This window comes from Larimichthys crocea, chromosome I, assembly GCF_000972845.2.
Source record: "Larimichthys crocea isolate SSNF chromosome I, L_crocea_2.0, whole genome shotgun sequence".
Lineage (NCBI taxonomy): Eukaryota > Metazoa > Chordata > Actinopteri > Sciaenidae > Larimichthys > Larimichthys crocea.
Genome location: NC_040011.1, coordinates 24,923,391 through 24,950,653, shown reverse-complemented (window position 1 = coordinate 24,950,653; position 27,263 = coordinate 24,923,391). Strand labels below are relative to the sequence as shown.

At 38.8% G+C, this 27,263-nt stretch overlaps 1 protein-coding gene across 1 annotated transcript in view; it reads right to left on the bottom strand.

Annotated features, from left to right (window-relative positions):
• gfra4b (GDNF family receptor alpha 4b) overlaps nucleotides 1-21,260 on the bottom strand; it is a 35,142-nt gene extending 13,882 nt beyond the window's left edge. Inside the window, exon 1 of the mRNA XM_010742119.3 lies at nucleotides 20,788-21,260. Coding sequence (XP_010740421.2) covers nucleotides 20,788-20,830 — 43 coding nt within the window. The 5' untranslated portion in view covers nucleotides 20,831-21,260. The remainder of the gene's footprint in view (nucleotides 1-20,787) is intronic.
• Between the last annotated feature and the right edge of the window lie 6,003 nt (nucleotides 21,261-27,263).

Below are 27,263 nucleotides of genomic sequence, written 5' to 3'. Positions count from 1 at the left end.
AGTGACAGAGGTCTGTTAAAACAGTGAAAACCTGTATTCCTCTCAGGTCTCTAAGATAGCATCAAGTCCTGAACAGAAACCATTTAGTCCCCTGATAACCATCTACCATCCTCCACCAACACCACCCTGTCTTTAATCGATCCTTTCCCTCAGAGGATTGTCGGCCGGAAAGGAGATGGTCCTCCTGTTTTTTGTAGGAAGCAGAGCCTAAACTCACACTGCTTTCCCAATCTCAAATACTGCAAGGGCATTTGAGTGACCAAGATTACCAGGCACTTAACACCTAAAAAAAAACAGTTTTGCTTGTGTCTGCTACTCTAGATCCACTGTAATGAATTGATAATAAACCCAGTGTCAGGCGTCTCCTTTTAATTATGCTGCATGTGCTTGTCTCTCCCCCAAGGCACGTACATTGACAAATATGCTTGTTAATAATCCCTCTGCATTACTACACATTGTTGCCGTGTTCTGAGCATGTAGTAGTAACACAGGCATGTTTTCTTTTCTAACATGCATGTCACTCATGTTTTTTTTTTCTGTCCACATACAGTATGAAATTTCACATTTCCTCTGTGCAATTTGAAACAAACAGAAAACATACAACTTGATCCCATAATGCAAGGGGGCTACTGTGTGAAGGGAGGGAATTGTAAACAAAAGATTATATCTGAGCGCAGTGAAGATGGTGGTTGTTATTCATGACTCAAATCACTGCCTCGAGTGAGCACCCGTGTCAGTTTGATCCGAAGGCTGGATGCTGTAAGAGTGACTGGCACAGCTGCAAAGGTCTTGTAATATTAAAGTTTGTTCGGAGCACAGGCTGACTAGTAACAGCTTGTGTGTGTGTGTGTGTGGGGGGGTGTGTGTGTGTGTGTGTGTGTGTGTGTGTGTGTGTTCTTGTTGTACTATTCTTCTGAGAATCAGTTTTAGTCCAGGAATGAGAACACGTGTGCACAGGGAGATAAGAGGTTTGGGATTTAAAGGAGCATTAAGTAATTTATGACATCAATCAACCTCTATCAGCAACAATGTTGACAGGACTCAGGCAGCGACGTACAGTTAAAGTCACATGAGATCATATCACTGTCAGGATGAAGTGTGCTCATTCTCACAGGGTAGCAATGTAGATTCAGAACAAAAATGCAAGTGACGTTTAGTGAATTTTTCATAACCGAATCTCTATTTGCAATGTTTTTCTCACTACTTAAAGAACTAGCATGGCTACGGGGTTTATTGGGAATCATGCTGATGTTTAGGTATAATGTGCACCGTGGTCTTTGTCCAGTACTGGACACAGTTTCAGATAAGGCTGATGTCATTAGTTTTGCCGGTTTTTGTTCAAAAAACAAAACAAAGTATTGGACAAATTGAATGATGTTGGGGATAGATGAAAAATCTGGGTATCATAAAAGTTATTACAGTTCATCCTGAGAGGGAAATGAATTATATGCAATAAAATAATAACAATATAATAAGACAACCAAGTGGACCGACATTACGGCTTTTAGGGCCACAGCTAAAAAAAGAAAGAACACAACGTGACATTAAGAAAACTGTGCATACTTTAAAGAGCAGACTTCCACCTGTGCATATAGTATATATAGATCAGACTGTGAGCACCGAAAGTGTAAATGAAAAAATGTGAGAGTGAGAGACTGAATATAATATGCAACATGGTTGTTTCACCTGTAAAGTTTCATTTGTAAACTTGAAATTGTTTCTGTGGCTCAGCTTTATTGTTTTTACTGTGTGTGATATTGAAGTCTTTTTCATTATCACATCATTTTATTTTCCTGCATTTCTTGTGAGGTACTTTGTGAACTCATTTGAGTGCTGAGTGCGTGACATGAGTGCTATGAACTAAATCATTATTACCAAAAACATCTATTTATTGTCTGATGATGAGCTTCAGACCATTTACAGGTGCACATGTGATGAATTAACATAATGTATGCTATAAATACCTACAGCCATACACAGAAGCCTTTATTTCATTGAACATACACAATTAAATTAGGAGTGCTGCCTCTGATCAGAATGACTTATTAGGAAAAGAAAGACAGAAGAACATCACCTCAGCAAAACTAACATCCTCATCCGACATCATTGGAGCCAAAATTCACACCAGCACATCAACACCCACCTGCTGACATACAGACACACACACACAGGCAACCTACAAATCCACAGCCTGTTTTGTTCCCACTGAGCCATAAGAAAGACTACAGGACAAAGGCTCACTCCACTGGTGATCCATAATTAGTTGCAGACAATGTTCTACCTGGAACAGTGACCACATGCTGTCACAGTCATTTTGTTGGAGCTGTAAGGTAGCAGATCTCAACACTGACAGTAAACAATTCACTCTTTCCACTGAAGACACACAGAGGCAGTAGGATAAGCAGTTACACTGATATCAAGTGGCCACAGTTAAGATCATCTCTGGAGGTTGAGGAGACTGGACAAATAATATTAACAGTTTCTGCACACAGGTCTTCCTGGTTATGTGAGAATACAGCCACACAAGCTGGTTAAATCTGAGAAGCGTTAAGGGTTATTTTTTTATAAAATATGCCACACTAAAACAAACAATACAAAAACATCCAAATTTTTATATCTCATATAATAACTATTTTTTAATTAAACACAATGTACAAGTCCAGTGTGTGTGCTCATATGTATGTGTAACTGTTTGTATAATCACCTGAAAAAAGTAATCACTATGTTTAGATTGGCCATTTTGCATTTTTTGCTCATCTTGCAGCCACCGTAATTTCATTACAGTTTGATTGTTAAAAGATGAGTAAATCAAAAGAGGGCTAGAGTTTATAAAGATGTCCACATTTCAACCACACAGCCCTAATCTCAAAAGATATGATTCCCAAAAGCTCTGGTTTTGTTGTTTACACAAAAATGTGGGGCATTTTATTTTTTTTAGATCTATCCAAAAGCTCATATCCGCTGTGTAAAATTGTGGCTTGTTGTGGACTGAACTCCAAAATGTAGGGAAATAATGCATTGTCCGATTTAGGCAGCTCAATATGTTCAGTTCACACCAACAATATTCTGGATTTGGAAGAGAAATGAAAATAAGCTTTAAGTGGTCAACAAGGTTGAGTTTTCTTTGGTTGAAAGATGTTATTACTGGAGAGATCTTCAAGTATATTAGTTTAAAAGTCATCCAGTTAAGGTGCGTCTGACACCTCACTGATTAGTTTGAGAGACTATATTTAAATCATAATCAAACCAGGCTTCTAACAATTTTATGGAGGGAGGAAATGCAGAATGATACTGTCATTACGAAAGAAAATTATGAAAGGATTTCTCCTTAGAACAGACTGAAATACATTTCCTCAGATGTGTGAAATAAAAGTTGTGATTATTTTGGAGTAAGACTGAAGTTCTGTGTGTGTGTGTGTGTGGGCGTGGGCGAGGGCGAGGGGTGTGTGTGTGTGTGTGTGTGTGTGTGTGTGTGTGTGTGGGGGCGTGGGCGAGGGCGAGGGCGAGGGGTGTGTGTGTGTGTGTGTGTGTGCGTACCAACTTGTACGTCAGTGTAAACGCTTGTCAAGTTCAGTGTCAATGTCACACAACAAAGACTGCTTTATCTTCACTTGGAAATGGTGACATTATGAGCGCATCGACTATTGGTATCTAATGGTTGCAATTAACTTATCAGCATATCGTCTTTTGCTTGGAGAGGGCGAGAGCGTGACACGTCATGCTTTGCTCTCAGTGTTAAAGTGCTGGCTGTCTGCAGCACTGAGCAGGACTCGCGCCAGCCAAGCAGGGCATACAAATGATGGGTTTTCTGAAATGGAGAGTACAGAATGCAATGTAAATACTAATCTTGATTCACTGCGAGCTGGTTGCCAATCATATCTTGCTTCTATAATAAGATCAGAATGTGTCATAAACAGGCACCAACCTTGTTAGCAATGCTTTTAATCTCATAATTTTCATGGTGACTACTGTGTCCTACTGTGTCCTACTGTGTCTTCATTCATGGTCACTGAGCCCCACTCCTCTTGTAGCTCTTTTCACGGGATTGGCTTGACTCAGTGCGACAGCCAAACACAGCAGGGATTTGCATCTCTATGCGCTGTTTACAATTGCACTATGCAACAGTTGTTGGTAGCGAGCTACTTATCACCATGGATTTTCAGGCGAATTGGCTTGATATCAATAGCTGAATGTTTGAAAAACAGAGTAAGGATAATGAAATGGATCTAAAAGAGAAAGGGGAAACGTATCATTGGACGTATCAAGAGAAAGCCCATCTGATGTAACTTGTTTGGAGGTGGGTCGGGCATGCTCGGGTCCTTTGGCCCATTGACTTTGACTGTGATTCCAAAGGCACAAATGGACAAGCCCTATTATCTACTGTTCTGTAAGTGTGCTGTGTTTTTTTCCTCGCTTTTTTGCTTTGCCAGTCGCATGCTTGAATATGGCAATGTTACAGGTTTGGATCTCAAAACTGTCTCCTATGAGTTGGATGTTCACATTTTGAGAGAGAGGGGAGGCTTGTGGCTAGTGAGTCATTTTCTGATCTAGAAAAACCACTGCTCTTGCTTATCACAAACTGATGAGGTCTCAAAGCAGCTGTAAAAGCAGTCACTTTTCACTTACAGTACCAATAAAATGTTTGGACATTGAATTTGCTTCAAGTAAATGGAAAAAGTGTGTCCAAACTTGGACTGGTACTGTAAATTCCTGCAAAATTACAAAAAGATATATATATCACAACACTGCTTACAACTTCTTGTGAATGTCAACACAATTTTAACTTGAGAAAATCACTTAAATGCATAAACCACAACTACATGCACACTTTTGAAGGAGATGAACTCCTGAAAAATTGATTGAAGACAAAATGGGCAAACAAAGGAACAACAGTATGAGAGCTGGCCTTTGGCCAGCACTTAGACAAATGAGAAGGAAATATTTACGTAACAGTAGCAGTGCTGCCTTAACAAAGCGATTAAGTGTTAACCTTCTGTTGGGTCTGATGTTGTGGCAAGGCCATAATACCTGCCAGCTGTGGCTGTCACTCAAGAGTCATTACAGGAAGGGGGAAGGGCCAAACATTCCAATTCAATGATTGATGGGCACTTTCACTGATGATCCTCTTTAACAGCAGAGCCTCCTGTGCTGCTCAGACTCCCAGCATGCCCCCAGTCCTTGAGATTCGCCTGTTGTGTTGTAAAAAAGCAGAAACAGCCGCAGTGAGAGGAGCTCACACATGAATCTTGAGATAGGGCTTTTCAGCTGATTGCCTCCATTGCGATAAAGAGTTGCAACATGGCAATTTCCATATCGTCTTGTGGTTTTAAGGTAATAAATCTAGAGGCTTTTTCTGTCTTTTTCAGTTTTATGGGCCCAGATGCACACTATGCTGGTGATGTAAAACAACTGTATACACTCACAGTTTTAGCTGTAAATCGATTAAATGTGTTGCATGGCCTTTACAAAGCCACCCCTGCCTTAGATCTCAGTTTGATTTTGTGTCTACATTTGCCTCCCCTGATCTGTAATTGGTGTCTTCATACTAAAAGCACTTTAAAAGTACATCAGGCGCAGAGAAATTATCATTTACCCAGAGCCAACATTAAGACGACAAAAAGTGAAATGTGGGTCAGCATGACCAGATGTTATCCTATTAAGGTAGACTCCAGAGCAGAGGGCTCAGTCAATCACACAGGACCCGTGGGACTACAACAGTGATCCGCAGTAGCTCAGTTGTGCAACTTCTTTGTGGTTCATCATTTTAAAGCCTCAGATGAAAGGTCACAAGAGGCATCAGGCACTCTGAAAAACGGCATGGCCCAGAGATCAAAAGTAGCATAAGCCCTCAGTCAACACAGGCTGAAGTATAAAGTTGTGCGTCTCACACTGGCTACAGCTAAAAAAGCAAATTCTTGTAAACACCTCTTTAACTCTTTCTCCAGTGTGTGTCACATCAAAGCTGTTTGTCAGTGTTAGACTTCTGAATATGATCGCAAAGGATGTGTGAAAGTCATTCCCCCAAGAATATAAAACCTGGGCACCTATTTGTCATCTTCAGAGCTGTCAGTCATGCTTACAACACTGTTCGTGATAAAGAAAATTTACAGTCAGATGCTAAAGTGCCAAAGTGCAAAGTCTTTAATAAACACCAGGAATACACACAGTATAGGATGACAAGTGGGTCCTCATTAGTATGTCAAAGGAGTGATTCACAACATAGCATGTATCTGTATATGGCTGTAGAGAAGCTGTGAGTCACTGCTAATCTATCTGATAATTAATAATTATGTGCATGTTAATTGAACAACATGTGTTATAATTCAATGTGTGTTAAAAAATATAAAGTCTTCTGGTGGGTATTGTTTGTGGCATCAAGCTCTACAGCTTCATTCTCTGTTCACAGTTTGTTGTGAATAGTTTTCCATTTTTCAGACAAAAACCCATTAGACATTTCTCTCGCAGTGTGTAGAACAAAAGCAATACTGTGCATGAAATGATTACAATTTTCTTTTTCAGTCACTTCAATTTAACTTCCACTGGCAATAAACCATAACAATGTCTTAATTAATTTCAGCTCTGAAATTCATAGTTACTCAGTTGAACAGACTGCCTGTATTATAGCTTGCAGGGACAAACATGACTGAAGCTAAAGTATAATTGAATAAGAGACTTCATTAAACACATTTGCTGTGTTTCTTTAAAGGTAATGGTAAAGACTCTACAAACGTTCAAAGGCAGACTAACAAGCTGTGTATTTCCAGAATGACACAATTAATTTGACAAGTTCTGCAAAACCTCCAGCCATGACAAGTACATGACGGGTGCTGTAATTCCCGCTTCATTCCAGCTGCTTTCATCCAAGCATCCGCCCCGAGTTTTTGGCATCATAGCGGTCGACTAATCAAACTTTTTTTTTTTTCCTAAAACTTCACTGTGCAGCTTACAGAGAGAAGTAATGCAGCCTACAACATTTCAACAAAAAGGTGTTTTTAGCCTAATGTGTTATACTCCATTTGTTCATGCAGTATTTTATAGATTGCACAGAATCCTCCTCTAAGTGGTTGTACCAAGAACGGCTTTTATGACAAATATCTCCTCATCACAGCCATATCACATCACAACTGACTGATACATTTTGCAGCTGTGGTCATAATTGTAAAGTTTCCTGCTCTCTTATACTCTACTCAGACTAACACGGGCTGTTGGAGGAGTGATTTCAGGCCCCCCCAGTTTCCAGAAGTAAAAGTCCCATTCATTTTCTCTTTAGACAATATTACGGGACTCCCAGTTAGAGCACATCAAGGCTTGGATGAGTATGAAACTAAAAAGCAAAAAAAGTGCTGAACAACTATGTTTGCAAATAGCTGCTAAAATGTCAAAAGCACAAGCGTGTGTCCATAAAAGTGTAATATGAGATGGCTAAAAACTACTAGTGAGCAATTTATGTTGCTTACAGCAGGCATAACTGACACAATATACAACACAGATTAATTCAGCTTTATACTCTGGGTCAATTTTGGATTAATTTGGCAACCAGTGTTTTGTTACTAACTGCAGCAAAGAAGCATTTAGAATTCACTCCACTGCACAATTTTCATCTCTGAATAAAAACAGTTGAGGCTCGTGGGTATTTAGAGTCATCTTCCATGCCAAACAGAAACAAAGTTGAAATAGTGTCCATAACATTAGAATATACATCATCTGGGGGGCTGTTTTGTGTTTCTGTGTTGAGTAGCCTTGGAGACACATGACTCGGATTTTGCTTCGGTGAGCTGGCTTTTCTATCAGGGAGGGGAATTAATTTGATGATATCCACATTTAAATGCCATTTAGCCAACTGCTGGAGTAAAAGAGAAATAATGAACAAAAGAGAGAGAAACGGAGACAAATTGAAAACATTAATGTGTGGGTGAAAGGGAAATCAGGGTTCCATGAATGTGAAAGAAAGAAAGAGGTGAAACAACTACCAGTACTCTGGTAGTGCCACTGCTAACCATGGCAACCAGAGATTAACTTGTGACAGCTGCTTTATATGAGTGGGTTCAACACACATTAATGAGACCACATTGCATGTGTGTCACCTGTTTGAAAGGGCTTTAAATGACTGCGAGGAACAATGATGGAGAAGAAGAAAGGAAGAAAGAAAAAGAAATTAAGATGAATTTCTATCTCTTGTTTTCCATTACAGTGTATTGTATTTAGTATGCAATATTTCAATTGTACTTGGGACTTATGGAACTATTTTACTACAGTACTATGTACAACAGTATGTTACATAATTTAATTTTATGTGCAACATTACCATTTGTATGATAATCACATGGATTGCTTTCTTTAATTTCCCTTTGTCCCTGAATACCAAGACTGTCGAGGCCAGCTCATAATGAATGCAATGTTTGTCACTCCCCAACAGCCTGTTCAAGGATTCCTGGTGTGTGAATGGGTTTAAAAATGAATGTATATGCACATTAATGTGATTGAGTGACCAAAGAATATCCACAGGAGAAATAAAGCACACGATGTACATGACCTGAGAATAGTAAGTAGGAGTTTTTATAAATTTAAATATTCTCACTTGGAAATGTCAAGCTGACTACAGTGGTTATTTCCCCAAAGGTTGCTCTGTTATAATTTCATTAGATGAAATACCATAAAACAATATGTTCAAATTAGTTTTGTCAAGAGACTTTACACATATGCCGTGGACAAGCTTCTGATTGTAATTGGTCCATGAAGCTCAGTGTGTAATCCTGTGTCTTGTCCCTCTGCATAACCTTTCCAACAGCATTCAAGAGATACTTGGAACGGGATATTAATCCTGGAACGACCTTTATTTTTTGTTTCTCTCTCTCTCCTCAAAAGCCTTGTGGCCTTGTAATGACTTGAAGAAAGCAACATCAGCTTTTACATGACCTTTTGTTTTGCACAGCACCACCATATGTTGTTTCTGTAACCCCAAACAGGTGTTCCTCCCAGGTTCGAAGGACATGTATGAAAGTACTGAGGCAGGTAATCAGCAGCATGTTCTGCAAACCCATTCCTTTTTCCTCCCTCCCCCTCGGGTTGGCTCAAACGTGCCCTTTCTCTTCCATAGGTTAAACATATGATGCTGTAAGAGATATAAAGCAATGGGGCAATGGCTCAACATCCCAAAAGCAATAACAATGGTGCCAAAAAACTTAAATCTGAGATTTCTGGGCTTTTCTGTCTTCTACTGGGAATTGTTTGCACCATTATTGAGCATGTCATTTGGCCAGAGAGACAGACATGCATGAGATAATATAAACTATTTCTAAATTGGTAAGCAAAGGGGTCCTATTTTTCTACACTTGGCTTATTCTGCCATCACACAGTATGTATTAACCTTCTGTCCATTCCACAGAATCCACAGTAATATCTCCCAACTCTGTAGTTCCCTTTAGCTCTGATGAACATTTTAGCAGTCAACAAAAATCATATGAAGTAATTTCACACAGCTTTAAAGTTGTAATCATTGAGATTTTTAGTACTGGTTGATTTGGTGACACCATGGTAACAGCAAATATGGTTTATTGAGCAGCTTATTGTCTGAACACCATGATTCACCAGCTGAAGAAGCAGCTGTGGGATGTTTCATTTGCATTAGCAGTAACTTAATATAGCTGTGATACAGAATAAAGAAAATGAACAGTGAGGCTGATATCAATGAGATTAAATTACACTGGATTACACAGAAGCATTGTTTCCTGTGAATCCCTTGTGTGTGTGTGAAGACAATTTGAATCCATCTTCTCCTTCTGTCAGTGGAAACTACTATATAAAGAGGTAGGTACTGAACATTGTTATTGCAGAAAATAATTATAACAATAATTATAACCTAAAGCATTTATTTATACTTTAATATGTATTAACACATACTGTACATGTTGTTCTACCACAGAAAATATCTTCAAACCCACTGTGGCTTTCCTGCTTCTTATCACAGCAACAGTGTTAAGTCCCCCAGGATGTGTGTGGCAGAGAGTCAATGGACCTAATGTGGAGTGATTCTCCTCCAGAGGCATATCTATGGGAATGTGGCTCTGGTTTCACAGTTATCACTCACAGAGAGCTGTCATGCTTAGTGGCATTCTCTTGATCCAATTAATTAGGCCCTAACAAGGCATGGAGAGGGAAGGGATTTGGATCTACGGGGTGGTGACAGAGTCAAAGGCCTCCACAAACAAGGACAACATCTCGTCACACACTGGCCATTAATGAGACATGTGAAGTACTGCTGTGTTGGAGAAAGTTGTGAACGCCGAACATGCTCACTTAGGCTTTCAACCACATATACACGTGTAGTAAAGCTTGCCAATATCCCTCATAATATAGAATCATTCATATTCAGATAAGAAGTTCTAACAATAGTTGAGAAAACCAAACGATCCTGACAAACTGAACAAGGATTCAATAACTTCTGAGATACTGTACAAGTATAACTAAACACAGTGAGTGAGATGGGGATCTTTGGTGCTCAAAATTTGTTGGCTGCGCCTCTTCTTAAGTCTGAAATAATTAATCAAATAGTGGCGAACAGAGGTGGCATCCTTTCCTGCATGGAGCAGATGTTGTAAATCCACTGCAGCTCACACAGACAGGTGCCCTCCAGCCGGTTCCTGTCTGCTGCCTTGGTAATGGCGTATTTCCTTTCCCTGAGCACTGGAGGAATCGAGCAGCACTCAGGCCAACCTCAATCATCTCCTCATTACAAGGTTATACAAAACAACATGAGTGGACTAATTACCAGCAAGGTGCCTGGTGGAACAAAATGCATTGAATATCCAGACCAAAGCTCTGAGTTGTGCAGTACAGATTCATAAATGCACCGTGGAGTCCTTTTCACTGAGCAGATGAATAACCTTTTTGCAATAACATACGTTCCAGTCTACAGTCAATCCAAAGATGCTTCTAGTGATTAATATTAAAAAGGTGTGCTCACAAAAGCTCCTACACATTCACTGACTGTAAGAAAATCTAACTTCTCATACACTGTGAATCATTTCTGCAGCTATGGTAACTTGATAGTGCAGCAACATTGACACACATGGTAGGATATTACAGTGAGCATACTATATATTGTATTTTGTGTGGACAGGGGTACAACTAATGATTGTTTTCATCATCAGTTAAATTACCTGTTACATTATAAAATAATTTTCTCTGCTAAACACTGTAAAATAGTGAAAAATACCCAAGCCTCAAAACCCACATGTGGTATAATACTGCAAGAGTCTTAGACCTGTTTAAATACTTTCAAACATGAGCTTGTTGAAGTGTGTTCACTTCTGGGCAACTTTACTCAAAATGTCTACTATATTTGAGACATTTAGGCCAGGAATTGCTCTACTTTTCATGTAAATCTACATCTTTTATTCATGTTATTTAGGATCATGATGCACAAAGTACAAGCATTCCACTTGGACAATAGTCATCCATCTGTCCGTTTTCTACACACTCACTTGTATGCTGAGTGACAATGAGGTGGATCAAAGCAGAACAAACACTAAAGAAAAAAACATTGTAGATAGGTCAGCAGTTATCACAGGGCACACATACAGTACAGGCAAGCATATTTGCATTCAGACCAGGGGGAAATTTAGTTTCCAGTTCACTTGTCTTGTATGATTTTGGATTGTGGGAAGAAACGGAAGAGGAGAAAGGAGAACATGCAGACTCCACACAGAAAGGACAGAGACCGGGATTTGAACCCAGGCTTTCTTGCCAGTATACCACATATTTGGAACTGCGACTGTAAAATCAACACGTAGTCAGAAAAAGAAAAAAACACAAGTGTTTGTTGTCCTAACCACAGATGTTTAGCCTGATGAAGTACTGTGAAAAACATGTTGCTCTTATCAATATTAATGAAAGACCACTGAATTGTATATTTTATTGGCTAAGTTTGCAGTCACTACTAATTGAGGTTGGTTTATTTTTCTGAATTCTAAAATATACTTCTCCTGTTTACTTTGTTTGGGCATATTTTTTTATATTGTTAATATTGCCTCAAAGAGCTTCAATATGGCTCGTACAGTCATTCTTTCTTTCCACAAAGAGCTCTGCTAGATGCAGACATAAATTAACAACCATTTCATGTCAACCTTTGATACTTCTGGCATTTCTTGGTATATAACTGTATGGAATACTCACTATAATACACATTAGAATATAATAAGCAATGTTGGACTGTCTCATTTCCAGTGAGATGAGATCTTAAGACTATACAGCAATAACGACGGTACTATTGGGACGTAGTACAAGTAACATGGTTTAGAGTGAGGACACATGGCCTTTGCCACTAGGTTGCGAATGTATTGCCACCCTGCCATCTCCCGTATTTCATATTCCCTGGTGTAGACAATAATTAAATTTATATTGGGCAAACAAGCATTTCCAGTCATTCTTTTTTTATTTAGGTTACTCTGAGGACAAAAACTGATTTCACTGATTTGATTAACTGAAGAGCTCCTCCTAGGCATAAAGATACAGAATAAATTATATTGAAAAACTGTTTGGTGCCATAGCTCAGCTGGTATACGGTCCAGTCTGGGAACGCTGATAAGAAACTATTCCATTTGCTGGCTGAACTGTGGTGTAATTCACTTGCCTTTGCTTGTAAACAAACCATGAAACAGTAATTAAATGCAATAATGTTTGAGACTGCACTTATTTTAATTAAATAATAGCAATAATACAGCATATAGTACATATGCATAGCTACAGATATCAAAAAGTTGAGTTAGTGAGCTCATTCATCCTGCCCGTCATAAAACCTGTGTTGGGACCACAATGAAACAAGGCTGCTGCATCCATCATTTGCAAGCATCGTTGTGTAAGCTCCTCTTCTGGCTTTGAGGTCGATTTATAAACTTTTTTTGAAGTGTGTGTGTGAGGAGCATGGGGAATATTATTTTCACATTTTTATTCAAGCAATAATTAGTGCAACTACTGACGGATATACTGCTGCACAAGGCTGCCCAAAAAGCTGACCACTGTATGGTACAGTAGCTCTTTACCACAGGAACATTGGAAAAGATGAAAAGGTATTAAATATCAACAACTGTGATTTCTATTTTTGCATAAACAGAACAGATGAGCAGTTCACCAAAAAGTCAATTCACTGTTGGTGCTCTGTGTTTATTAATGCCAGCAAGTCGAAGAGGAAACTGAAAACTCCTTATATTTAGAAAAATCTAAACTGACTCAATACGAGAGAAAACTATTTACACATTAAAAAAGCCCACATCTGCTAGTCCTAGTCCTGCTGTCTGAATCTCACGTCTAGAGAGTCTAGAGAACTGCAGTGTTGTTTTCATCTTGCTGATGTCACACAGTTACTTGAGTAGAAAAATAAAAAAAGTCTGAGTAAAATAACTTATGTCCATTCAGCGGTGATATTGTAGGCTTTGTGTGCAATGAAAATACTAATTTCACACTCAGCTAACTGGAGGGGGAGACTGAAAAACCTTGTACCTTTGTCGCATGTTCTCTTCTAAGATTTGCTTCCATCTATCTTCATGAAACTTCACTCACCCCAAATAGATTCAGCGGTGTCCCAGAAATGCAACAAGAAGGTAGGAAGTGGAGCTTAAGCCCTCCATTTGAAATTGTGTCACAATGGGGTTGTGTCTACTTGTCTGGAACAGTCTCTCTCTCTGGACAACCACCGACAGACTCTGAGTTAATGAGCCTCTGTTTGGCCCTCAGAGGCCACTGTATATCTATAACCTCAGAGCCATTTTCTGAATTTCCTAACAAGTCTAATGGAGAGAGGGAGTTGCAGCTTATACGATGATCAGGAGCCCTGCTTATCATAGTATTATATCATTTTCACCTTCTGTTTCTAAGCTTTCATCAGTGTGTTATGCAGATTAAAGGAAACCAATTTGGTGAAAGTCACTGTCACTTAAATCCTTTTGTCATTCACCTCAGTGACATTATAACATCAGCTTGTGGCTCCTCCTTGTCCAACCTTTGAACATTACCTACCAGTGTTATAGAGGACATCTTGCATTTATCAGAAAATCAGAGATCTCTGGGACCTGAAACATGATAACATGAGGGTAATGTTGTGACACCCAAAGGAAAAGAGGTCGGGTGAAATTAGATACTGCAAGTTATTGAGAATTTACTGTATAGTATAGTATGTCCATGTCTGCCCCAGATGTTAAATTGAGTTAATCCTAAAGCATCTCCAAGGAACTGATCAGTGTCATCTTTCTATAGCTATTTGCAGTGCCCCTTATTTCACTAAAACCCACAACATTTCATCCAATATTGCAACTAGTAGACTGGCAGGGAAACTAACTGCTTACTCAGCAGTTCACAGAAAACATTTAAATCAAACCAAACAAACTGTGCAGTTGGGAGGATTGATTTACAACCACCAAGTGTTATGTTGTTTCTCCGAAAACAAACCATCTAACCATGAGTCAGGTTGTTCCTCCAACTTAAACCACAGTGGGCTTTTCTTGCCAAAACCTTTGTCAGTGTTTGCTGTTGCATGGACAGGACTTAATCTAACAAAGTAAATGTTTTGCTCTAAACCAGCCACTGTGTCTGAGTGTTTCCTTATGTTTAAACACATTTAGATTGAAAGGCAAATGAATGGAAGATGCTGATGTGACACTGTAGGAGGAGTGGTGCTTGTATAACATTTATATTATAATAAAGCGTGTACACATTTTTGTAAACCCCTTAATATGTCATTTAATATTATGGCTTACATTATCATTGTACACTTTTTATTAGCACAATTGCGGAATCTTAAACATCAAGTGTCCACCTTACATATCAAACTCTATTTACAGGCATCGTAATAACAGTAGTAGTAGTAGTACGAGAACTGTGCGAAATCTGACAAATCGCCTCAAGTGATGTCACTTTAATTGAATCTCTGACCAAACTGTTGGTGACGAATTGCAATGTATCATCAATCCATCAGGTGTCTTGGGTCAGGTCGTGGTGGCAGCAGGTTTAGCATGGCGTTCCAGATGTCCTTGGGGGACCACGAGGTGTTCCCAGGACAGATGGGCTCTATAGTCCCTCCAGCAGGTTCTGGGTCTGCCCTGATGTCTCCTACCAGTTGCATAGGGAACACCTCCAAAGGAAGGCGCCCAGGGGGGCATCCTAATCAGATGTCGGAACCACCTCAGCTGGCTCCTTTTTTAAATGTGAAGGAGCAGTAGCTCTACTCCAGGCTCCCTCCGGATGTCCCAGCTCATAACCCTAACTCATATGTGAAATACATATAACTTTAATATAACCTTGTCCCTTGCAACGGCCATGTCACTCATGCTTATTTCATCTGTTTGTTATGTTAGCAAGGCAGCTAGCCAGTGGGTACAGTCAGTAACTTAGCAGAAATACAACATTGTTTTGATCCACTCCTGTTTGGCCTTCTAATGTATTGTATTATGCTGATGAAACTATTATTATCCATATTTGCTATATTCTGCAAATAAATTGCCTGTTGGACGTGAGAAAAGGAAAGTGATAATATAAATCGATAGACAATAAGATTTCTTCTGCTTCTACCATATATTGTAACTCAAAATTAGGGTTTATCCTAATTTAGCCTAAGCCACTAAGCCTCTTAAGACAAGAATATGAATGTAACATTGTGCTGGTGTCTCCTAATTACTTGTTGGTGATTTTGTCCCAAAAGAATGCCTTAAATTACGTAAATCTCAAAATGTAAACACATTTAGCAATGAGTTAACAGTGATATAACTGGAGACACTCAACTACAATAACGTATTAGGGCTTTGAACTCAGACTCATTTATTTTAAACACATTCATCACGACTAATCAATGGTAAGTCTTTTCTTTAACACACACCCCCAGCTGGCCCTGATAATGTCAATGACTGCTTGCCTCAATCTTTCAGGCTGTTCAACTGTGAGCAGCCTTTAGTCCAAACTTTATGTAGGGTTTGAAGATATTATAATTTAACATTATAGGTAAGTGATGATGTTAGAAATTAAATACTGTCACTGTTAAAGGTCAGAGTCATCAGACTGATGGACATCAGATGAATGGCAAAGTGCCAGCCCGACAGCAGATTTTAAAACCTCACCAATTAAACACAAAAGCAATTTTAAGGGCTCTGACAATGGCTGGAGACCAGTGGCAGCCCACAGGAAAAGTGTAACAGTCGTTCTGTCTCGAAAGCTTTTAACTCCCAGCTCTGCCAGTGAGTGAATGTTATTCAAATATATTGATGGAGTTTAGATGGAAAGCTCATATCCTTTACAGAGTTTTATTTCCTGTAGACCATGAGACTCAATAGATGCAGTACTGACTCATGAGGATATATATAATAAGTCCTTTTATTAGTAAAGGTACCATTAGGACAGATGCATTAAGTCATGACTGCATCTGTTTTCTTTGTTCCCTCGGCTGTTTAACTACGCAAAGTAGGAGTCAAGGTAAAGATTCATACTTAAGATAAAAACAGTTATTAGAGCTTATAGTCTGTGTCAGCTGGGCAGATATATTGTCTGATACCTGACTCCATTACATAGTAGATTCAAATTTCAGCTGTCAACTCAAATGTACCACTTATGTACATATTGTATCTTGGTCCTAATATTTTTTAAATCAAATTTAAAGTTCCAGTGTGTAAATTTAAAGTGCTCTATTCACAGAATATGGCAGAAATTGTATATAACATGCACATCTATGTAATGCAACTATGATTTATGTATGAATTGTGAATTACAATAATTAATAAACTATATCATATATGATTATGGTGTATTCTGTTAACATATTCTGTTTTTTCTGACTCACATCACTGTCAGTTTACTCTGTCATACATCAATAAAAGCTTATCTTATCCTAAATTTCATTTATACATTATGTTACCTGTTTATTGGATACACCTAGATGAAAGTAATGGTCTAATGCAACAGTGCTGCAATAAATTCTACTTTTATGAAGGTTATTATGTTTAGCTTTTGTTATGCTATTTTAGAGAAGTGTTGATTCAACTTTATGGTCATTTTGCAATTTGTGGTGTTGCTGAATTGTGCTGTATTATACTTTGTACTTTCATTTTATTATTTGGTTTATTCTCATTGATATAAAGTGGCAAGTGAGAGTAGTTTGAACGTTTATTCTCCATATTTGTTTGTTTGTCTGCTTGTACAGTCATAAATAGAGTATACCTATATAGCTGAAAAGCTTACCACTGAGTAAAATACTCTCTAGGCTGTGCTAGAAATTAATTCGAAAATGTGTAGAGATGCACTAATGCTCAATTTAACCTGGCCTAAAAAAATGATTTTGACTTAGTTTTCATACTGAGTGAACAAAACAGAAATATAAAGTGTGCTGAGGTCTGGGTGAAGGCTTCATTGTCCCTACAACCAGTACCAAATTAAATAATTTGTTCCATGACAGTTCCTGAAAAATAAAGTGAAATATCAATTCCTCTCTTGGAGCTCATTTGGAAACCAATGGGCCCATAAAAGAAAAGTGTCATGAAACCCTGATTTCACAAAAATAGGTGACTGTATGACTGTAGAGAGCCAGTTGGTGCATTGACTTTTCATGAGATGACAAAATAAAGTTTAAAATGCCATAAAATTACACCAGTCTGTGCATAATAAAGAGCATCCCCACTGCAACCACTTAAATGAAACCTCATTCCTATTAAGAATGCACAATAATACAAGGTGCTGCATAATCATTTGGTTTAATCTTTGTTTTTTCAGTGATGTGTGTGAAACTGAACAAGTACTTAACCCCAACCAGCAGTGAGTATTAAGGTTCAAACGTGTTGTGTCAAACATCAGGTTTCTGTGTTCAAATAGCATTAATGTCAGCTAACATGGGATTGCAATGACTGACTTATCTGTCCCACACGAGGAAAGCATGAGTGTGATGGGCTGTATGTTCGCCACGGGTGCTACCTGCTCCAAATGAGATTCATGACAAATCCCGATTCAAGAGGCCAGCCAATATGCTAGGTAATGGCATGCTCGACAGTACTTATCTGTCTCCATTAAAGACACAGGTCATATCCCACAATGTCAAAACCATTAAATCAAAAAATATAGCATGATGGTAGGCTGAAGCTGGTGGCTGTTGCAGCTCAGATTGAATGAGGTTAAAAATAGTAGATCTTATATAGTAAAATAAATCTGCAGACGGACTAAAAAGTTATGAAAGGCCCTATTCAGGAATAATTTAATTATTAGACAAAATATGATAAGTTTGCATATCCTTGTTAGGTACTAATTGTTTTTAAGTGCAAACTCTAGTTTTGTGCCACAAGAGATCACTACTTACACGCTCAGTTTGACCCATTCATTTCAAATGCAATTACCTTCTCCTGCAATTTGGAATTACACCTTGATATAAAATTGTCATGATGTAACCCTTTTACCATTTCAACTTAATACTGCAGGAAAATGCTTATTCAACCTAAAAAAGACTTGCACTGCACAATTGCGCTTAATTCTATGTAATTTTTGAGCCTCCGTGTGGATCTGTCAAAATGAGCCCCGGTGCACATTTATCACACTGATAAGATCAAACCTTGAACAGTCGACTACTTGCCTGGGATTCATTTTTATTTTTCATAACAGTGGAGCCAACAGTGATTCAGTTTGGACACCACAACCCCTTTGAATGCATAAACTGACCCGTTGCTAGATGAATGTCTTCTTCAGGACCTGTGACCCTGAACTGATCATCATCAACTAAGTTTGGTGTTAAAATCTGGGTTGAGACACCCTGATTGAACGTGCTTCTTTGTAAATTTCACAACTGTAGCTGTCCTTTAATTTAAAATGTTAGTTATCCAAGTTGACTGTTGACAGTTGAGTTCACAGTTATATTACACATAAAAAGCAGTAGTAAATACAGATTGAGAACAATGAAAAAATAAATATTAGCATTTTTCTTTCCTTCCTTCTAACTAATCCATGTATTGACTAATTGTTTCAGCCCTAAAGTATTCAGTGAGCCAAAAAAGTAGATATTTTGAACAGACAAATTATACACATGCTACATGTTACTGTACTATAATTTAGGCATCTGCATTATTTACAGGGCCTCAAAATGCCTAAATATATTTGATGCTTCCAAAAAATTTCCTGGCATTTCTTTTGAAAAATAACACTGAACTTTTTCTGGTTTTAAGTTTAAGAAAGTGAATGGTGAGCACAAAATAAGTACTCAGGGCTTCTTCGCTATTTTAACATGATTTTACCCAACAAAGGCCGGCAACAAAGCCAAGAAAGAATCCAACAATGCCAAACCCAAACCACCACATGTCCCATCTGAGAAATTCTGCTTCTGCTTTTTCTGCAAAAGCTCTTTCTGGAAAATTGGAGTGATTTTAAGATCCCCTCTGTGTTGGCTTGCAGGTATCTGGAGCAGTAAGGGGGGCTGGATAATGTGTGAGTTCAGTTTTATGACCATATTAAGCACTGGAAGTCACAGAAACTACCCAGAATGCCACATAAATGGGTTGAGTCATCCAAACAGCCCGTAGTTTCTGACCTTTTGCAGTTTTGTCTTGCCTAATTGACTTGGGCAGATGGCTTAACAAGTCTCGAATCAGCATCTCCACCTTACCAAAAACTACAACTAGTGCTACTTTAATTTAAATATGCCAACTTGCAAAAAGAAGGACATAAACTTGAGTTTTTTTCTGGCACATGACTGGGGCACATCTTTGTCTCCGTCTGTTTCTAATGATCCATTACCAATCAAATCATGGCAAATAAATGTGTGACCACCAAATGTCATTACAGAGAGAAAAGCTGATTCAAAAAGCTTTCTTTTTCATTCAGCATTTCTTACTCCACTCCCTCCTCTAATGAAGACCTTCAGAGAGGATATTAATAATGAATAAAGATGTAAGATATGATGCGTATTCCTGCCTTTGTTGAGCTGGAGACCTTGTCCCAATTAAAATGAGAATCATTATCTCTGGTGTCATGGCCATCAGTGGGTATAATGATGTTAGTTACAGTTTAGCACTGTGGCATCAGGACTGGTATCGACACAGTTGTGTATAGTGACAAAGAGACACTGTGAGGCAACAACACGCAGTTCTCCTCTCTCTAGACTGTAGATTGTTGCCACAAAAATCAATATTCCAGCTCGGTTCAATTACATGGAGAGCAGGTAGCTCAGTGACACTCACTGCACTGACTGATGCACTGCTGAAGATGGTCACTTTTGGAGGGTGTACTCGAAGAAACAATAATGCAAGTCTTTAAAAAAAGAAAAACATCAATACGTATATATGACATAATTTTGTGTTAATGTGAAAAGCTATTGCATATTAATATATGATAAATATTGTGTGATGCTAGAATGAAATGTGAACATGTGACATTGTTTTCTGCAGTGAGTAAATATGCATAAACAGGAAGCAAATAAATAATAATCCACACTTTTCATATGCCCACACACAGAAACACACGCGCTCATACGCACACATGCACACATTGCGCGTATGCAAAGCTCCTTTTTTGCATAGCACACCACACAATGCCGGACAGCCCAGCTGGTCTAGGACGCGAAGATCATGTTCTTAAACTCTTACTAAGTCACTGAATTCTACAAAATGCAAGTTTTTTATACACAGTGATTTCATATGTGCAGCTTGGCACCCTCACCCAAAAGACTATAGGAACGACTGACAAACTCTTTCTATTTGATCAGATTTGGATTTTATGTTTTTTTACCCCTAATAATTCCAACATTTTCTGGATTTATTTAAAAAAGACGCTACTCACCCAAAGTTATGAGATGAAACAGATAAACTCCCCACAGATCCATTTTTATGTCAAATACGAATTTCAGATAAGGCGTCGGACGTACACGTACAGCTGTATAATTACACGGCAAGACGAGGATATCCTGCCATACATTTGGACACCATTACTAATCTCTGAAAAAAAATCCTTAAATCGTCTTTTTTCAGCTTCTTTTATCTTCTTACAATCCCACCAGTTTCTTCCAAGACGGTGTCACAGCGGTTGCGCTTCTGCGCAAAGCCAGAGCCATGCGTAATAATGTGAGTGAAAGTTGCCCTGTGCGCTATATGGTCCCGTATTGTGTGAGAGAGCCTTCTGTTGCGCGTCGAGGTGGTCGCACAAGTCCTTGAGTCCGCTGCTGGAGAGATGCTGAGTGCTGCCGGGAAGAACCACTGCCAAGAGGGGAGGGAGAGAATGGGAGCTGTTTGTGCAGGACAAGACATTAAACAGCCTACTTACACGGTCAGGGCTTCTGTGGCGTTAATAAAGTATGACAGGGGGTTAATTCTGCTACATAAATGTTATTATTATATTGATACAGTGGTTAGTTTAAAGTGATATTGACCTGCTTTACTTTTTTAATAACATATGTTACAGCTTTAACTGATGCTCCAGTCAAATTCTTATAGTATTTTGATCTGATTATTACATAACACTCGTAAAATGCAGTGCATAATATCAGCCAATTAAATGTTTTTTATTATTCTCTACTTTGAGGGTTTTTTTAAAGGCTTATCCTCTCATAATTCATTTCATTTATTCACCTGTCCCTTGTCATCAGCTCAAGGTCTAACACTTGTCATTCAGTTTGCTTATATAAGATAAAAATATGACTTTTTTCTAGCAAAGTTGTAAAACAGGCAGAGCTTTGAAAGAAAAGTGAGTCAGCGGTTTGACCTGAAGTTAGGATGAGTGTGGAAATTTCATATTGGTGCACACATTTTGCACGCATTTAGCCTGGTCCAATCTGTTCTTATTTATTTATTATGTACGCCTCTGTTTTAAAATGCCAGTTTTGACTCACAGTGTCACAGATTAGGTTGAGCAGAATATTATCAAAATAGCGATATGGCCAAGTGCAACATCCAAATTGCAGAAGTTGCTAAAGGTAAAATGTGTGACAAAACAGGCCCTAATAAAGACTTGACAAATGTGACATCATCATGATTTTGAAAGATTTTTTTGAGAGAATTGTGTTGCATTAGTTTTAGCCCTATCACAGACCTACAGAAAGTTTGAAGTATTCATGATCAATGCATTAAATAAAAAAATCAATGCAATGCGCATATCCTCTAATAAAGTGGTGATTTTGTCTTTTACTTCTTGCAAAAAGATTAATATCTGTATAAAAACAAATAGCAGAACTTTCTTGGAGGGCAGATTTAGGGCACGCTCAACTAGAAACCTATTTCATTTTAGGTTTCCAGTGCACAAAGTTTGAGAGCTCAGAGTCCAAATTCATGTGGACAGTGCACCTCTAATTGGTTATACAATAAAATACAGACAGACAGGCAGTCCCTCCTCGTGGAGAGAGTCAGATAGCTTTAGGTGAAGAGGCACCTAAATTGTCCATATTTACTGTCAGCAGCTATTAAATGAAAAAAAAGCCCAATTTATAATATTAACAGGAGGAAAAGCTTGTTAGAAACGTCTAAAAGTCACCTGGACTGCCCGTGTGTAGGCAAAAATATACACTTTGTATAAAAAATACATTAGTGTGTCCACAACTATTAAAGGCTGTTCTTATGTTCAATACAAAAAGCAACACTTGGTCTCCACAGAGAGCTGGATCCAGTTCCTGTTCCCTCCCGACTACCAGAGCTGCACAGCTCAGTTTTCAGAGCTGTTCACTGTTTTGAAACAGACATTTATTGATTTTTTTAGTGTTAAAAATTCAACTTTTGCACCATCTGTTCATTTTATGGTTCAGAAGTCCTTTATATTCGAAGAGAGCGTCAGTGGGTCAGGATGTGCATTTGGAGTTTGTTGACTCATCCATTCAGTGTGTCTCCAAAACGGTAACAACAAATGGAGTTTCCAGATGATCCAGGCAAACAAAGCTGGCAAGGAGCAGATAACAAGGGGTCACCATGTTGGATCAGCCGGACTCCGGACGCTTTACTGTATGTGTGCATGCATGTCAGTGTCTATAAAGCAAACCAGGGGCCCAAAAGGATGATCCAGCTGTGCACAAAGACAGAATGAAGACCTCTGAAGAGCCATTTCTGCCTGTTGGTGTTATCTTTACTGCCATTCATGGCTGCTCTACAATACTGCTTCACTGGACTTACATGAGCTGGCAACATTAATTCAAGCCTTTTCAGAGCCATAGTTGTTTCAAGTTTTTATTTTATTTTTTGCTGAGGCCTCAAATTGGAGAGACTGTAACTGTAAAATGTCTTTACGCCTCAACGATTGTAATTTTAACTCCCTAACAAGCTTGCGATGAGAATATGTGGAACAATACATTACCATCTCTGTTGGGAGTTAGGGTAGTTAAACGTAGGGAGATGGGTTCTGAAAAATGCTTTATGAATCTTTAAAGAGTGACTTGGTGCCATGGGGATCTTTACGCAAAGTACATATTTGCAATGTGCAACTGCATTTGTAATTCAAATCAACATTAAATTTTTCAAGAATGAAAAAGCCCCGTCAACGATTTAGGGGGAATTAGAGAGAAAATGTTTATTTTCCCTCTAAACCATTAAAGTCTTTGGCTCCCTCCCAGTGGATCGTTGGTGCAGAGGGGTTTGTCTTTTTTACCCTCAAATGAACAAACAGTAACCCAACGTGATCTGAATCACCTCAGCTGTGATTTCTCTGGTAGAATGTGCCATAAATCAGCTTCTCAAACCAAGGCCCTTCCTCATAAAACATAATTATTTTGTCCTAGGGTTACTAAGTTGCTGTCAATAGGTCCAGGATCTCTTGCTTCTCAAACAATCTTTCAATATGGAGAGTAGGTGCTATTTGAACACGGGAGATGGACAGCTCTCAGTTTTTGCTTTGGGCAAAAGTACATTGATTTCCTATCTTCGTGAGTCGGAGTAGTGTGGACATAACATTAATGAGGGATTAGTTATTGTACCTATAATCATTGCTATGTCAAAGAGCCAGAACTGGGTGATGAATAGTGGCTTTGTAAATATTTGTTGGAGCCAATTTAAAGCTACACTCACTGCCAAATGCAAACTTCTGACTTCAGCATGACGAACAAAAATATCGTGGCCTCATTTCCCTTTGCCCATTTGATGTATACCTATTTTTTTGTTTGCTCAGATGATTTTTTTATGTTTTGTTTTGTTCTGGGAGGTTTTAAAGCTCCTACACACCACTGGCATAAACACACTGGTGTTTTTATTTATTTTGTCTGATTACACCTCATTTAGGTCGAAGTTTGGCAGAGGCAGGCCGGGATTTACGGGACATCACCGAATGCCCTGTAACCTTTTTTTCCGACAGGAAAGGAGTAGGTGCAACTTATAACAACAATGGCTGTGTTCCAGTAAAGTGTTTCAGTCAGTCAATGACAATACCAGAACTCTGAACTCACACAATTTGATAGAATATCTAAAATATCTTTCACATTTAAAACTGCAAAATTCTGCATCCAAATCAATTTTTGTGAGCAACTTTGTCATCAGCTTCAACTTAGGTGACATGCAGATTCACCTGCATGGACCTGTAGATGTTGTGACCATGGTTTTCTTAGCATTTGCATAAAACAGGAGTCAGGGAGATGTCAATCAAACAGTCTGTACACACAGACCTGAGAGGAAGTCTAATCAGATGAGATTAGTGAAAACCTGCGTATGTCTCTTTAAATGCTGACTTTGCCTTGAATTGTTGTTTTTCCTAAAAATCAGTTTGTCATTTTAATTATGTGGTGGTCGCCTTAATTGTTTTTCTTCTTCACGTATTACCATAATTTGAGAAAATCAGAGCTTGCTGTCCTTTCAGAAAAAGTCGTTAGCTTCCATTAATTCCTGTGTAGTGTGGTAAACAAGTTTCACAGACTTGAACATTTCCAGGCTGCATAATCCATCACAGTAAAACATAAAGCCTTAATTTTAAATGTTCTTACTTCACCGCCCAAGTTGAGAAATGTTGTATGAGGGTGTAAATTATGGTGCACGTTAACTACTGTCAATCATTTGACATTCGCAGGAGGAAATGGAAAGTCTGCAGCAAGAAATAATCCCTGAAAAGCATGTCCCCTTATTATCTTATTCAAGTTGGAGACCTCTGTGTTGGGCGGGACAGACAGACACAAATAAATAACTACATAACTCTCCTTTTAGGGAAGAAAGGTGGGTTAGAAGTGGAAACAAGAGTTCATGTTGCAGTGAGCAATAAAGTCTGGTGACATGTGTTTCTGGACTTCATTCTACACCTCCAAACACTTACCGAAGAAGCAGGCCATACATACTGCTCCCAGGATAGTGATGTCATGTCCGTACTTGATTGCTAACAGAGTGGTGGTTGTTCTGTGTGAACCCCTGGGACACTTCCTCTTCCTCTTTCTTCCCCTCTCTAACAGCTCAGTAGGTCAATATGGGACAGACTTGAAACAACTTACAAGAAAGTCTTCTTTACACCAGTGTCATTGTCTGTTTAATGTGGTTTAATAAAGATTTATCTCCTGCAGCCAAAACCAATTTTGACAGAGGAGGATCTTTTATAAGTCAGGTTAGAAAATCTACCTTGTCATCTCCTTGTGTTTGACAAAAAGGAATTCCAGTATTTGTCAAACATGCAGGGAAGTTTGGTTGCATGCAGTCACAGTGATCTGAGAAGGGTGTTTCACAGCCAGTTCCATGCCAAATAGAGCAGTGCTCAAATGGTGCCAGACTGCACGGCGGGCATTTGCACAGACGGTGACTCTGTTACCTCTCACTACAACAGATGGTGTGTCTCATGCATACTGTGTAGAAGGTTATGTTACTTCTTCGTGGATGCCTAGTTGTGTCTTAAACTTAATTTGGACCACACAGGCGCAGACACAAACATGCATACATATGTATGAACAGACGCATAGACAGAAGAAAGAGAGGACATTACTGAATTGATCAAGCAGTAATTGTTGAAAAGATGACAGTAAGAGTTTTCTAGTGGTGAAACAGTGAAGAATAGCACCACATGCTGCTGCACCAACACTCGCAAAACGTGTCGGGCTGCCTGTTTTTCCAATTCTTCCTTTCTTTAGCAGCTGAATATAGGACACATATATCTGCTCCAGAGTCCCGGCTAGCTTCACTGTCCTTTTTTATAATGCCCTCCCTTCTCTGTCCCCTCAGGACTCAGCCACAGTCGCTCATGTAATTAATTACAAATTAGTAGATGCTTAGAAAACTAGCAAAAAGATCAGGTTACACTGACAGATGTTAAATTTATTATCTATCTCTCTGGTAGGTTTAAGGGGGTGATAAGGTTATCTGAGAACATCTATCACTGATTTCCTGACACTCCTGGTGGCCAAAAATAATCAGATGGCACCTGGATCAACAGCTCATGTGTGTTAAGATCCATAACCCATCTCCTGGGATTTTGTGAATGCGAGTGCACACACTGAAATATGTATGTGTGAGTGCAAGAATGTGTGGAGATTTTTGTATGTTTAAAAATGTCTATTTAGACTTTTTCTCTGTTCACCACACACGTCTTTTTAAGCTCGGAGCACTGAGCAGAAGCTCTATGCTGCTTTAGAAATCCAGTTTAAGGTGCGTTCAGCTTAAATATTTTCAACTTCTCAAACTTGGCTTACTAACATCATGATCATTTGTTTCATTATTCAGTGTTCTCCAACAAAATGCCCCATTACTTCAAAAAAACTATAAAAGCTTTTGAAATGAGCACTAAGTGCGACAACATTTCATTTTCTTCTTTTTGTCATTTGAAAGTGTCGTCTACAGCTAACAGAATAGTACTATTTGAGGCTTGTTGCTCTGTTTGTTAGTTGACCTGGTTACTACTTACTTCAGAGCTTTGTCAGAGGTGTTGAGAGGTTGTTTGATGTCTGTGATGTTTAATGGGGTAGATTTCAATCTACAGAAAAGAGAGGTCACTAAGTTCAAGGTACCAGTGGGACAGTGAAATACAATCCAGTCCAATTGGAGTTTTACAACTCTGGAAAGGAAACTTTATCTTTTATCACATGTAAGTAAGACAATAGAAATATAATCTACCAGAAATGTACCCTGGCATAGATTTGATTGGCCAACACGTTGACGTTGCATTGCAATGTAGCAAATGTTGTGGACTTTTTTGCCGGACATTCAAATGTATGCAAGGGCTGAGTTTCTTCACGCAAAGATCATATATATATAGCGCCTTCCCTCATCCCCGGCGGGGGGTATCGCAAGCTCGGGTCTTCTACCAGAGGCCTGGGAGTTTGAGGGTAGACTCCAGCTTTCTCCCACAATCTGTCTGCCCTGTGATATGCTGTTTTCTATGCT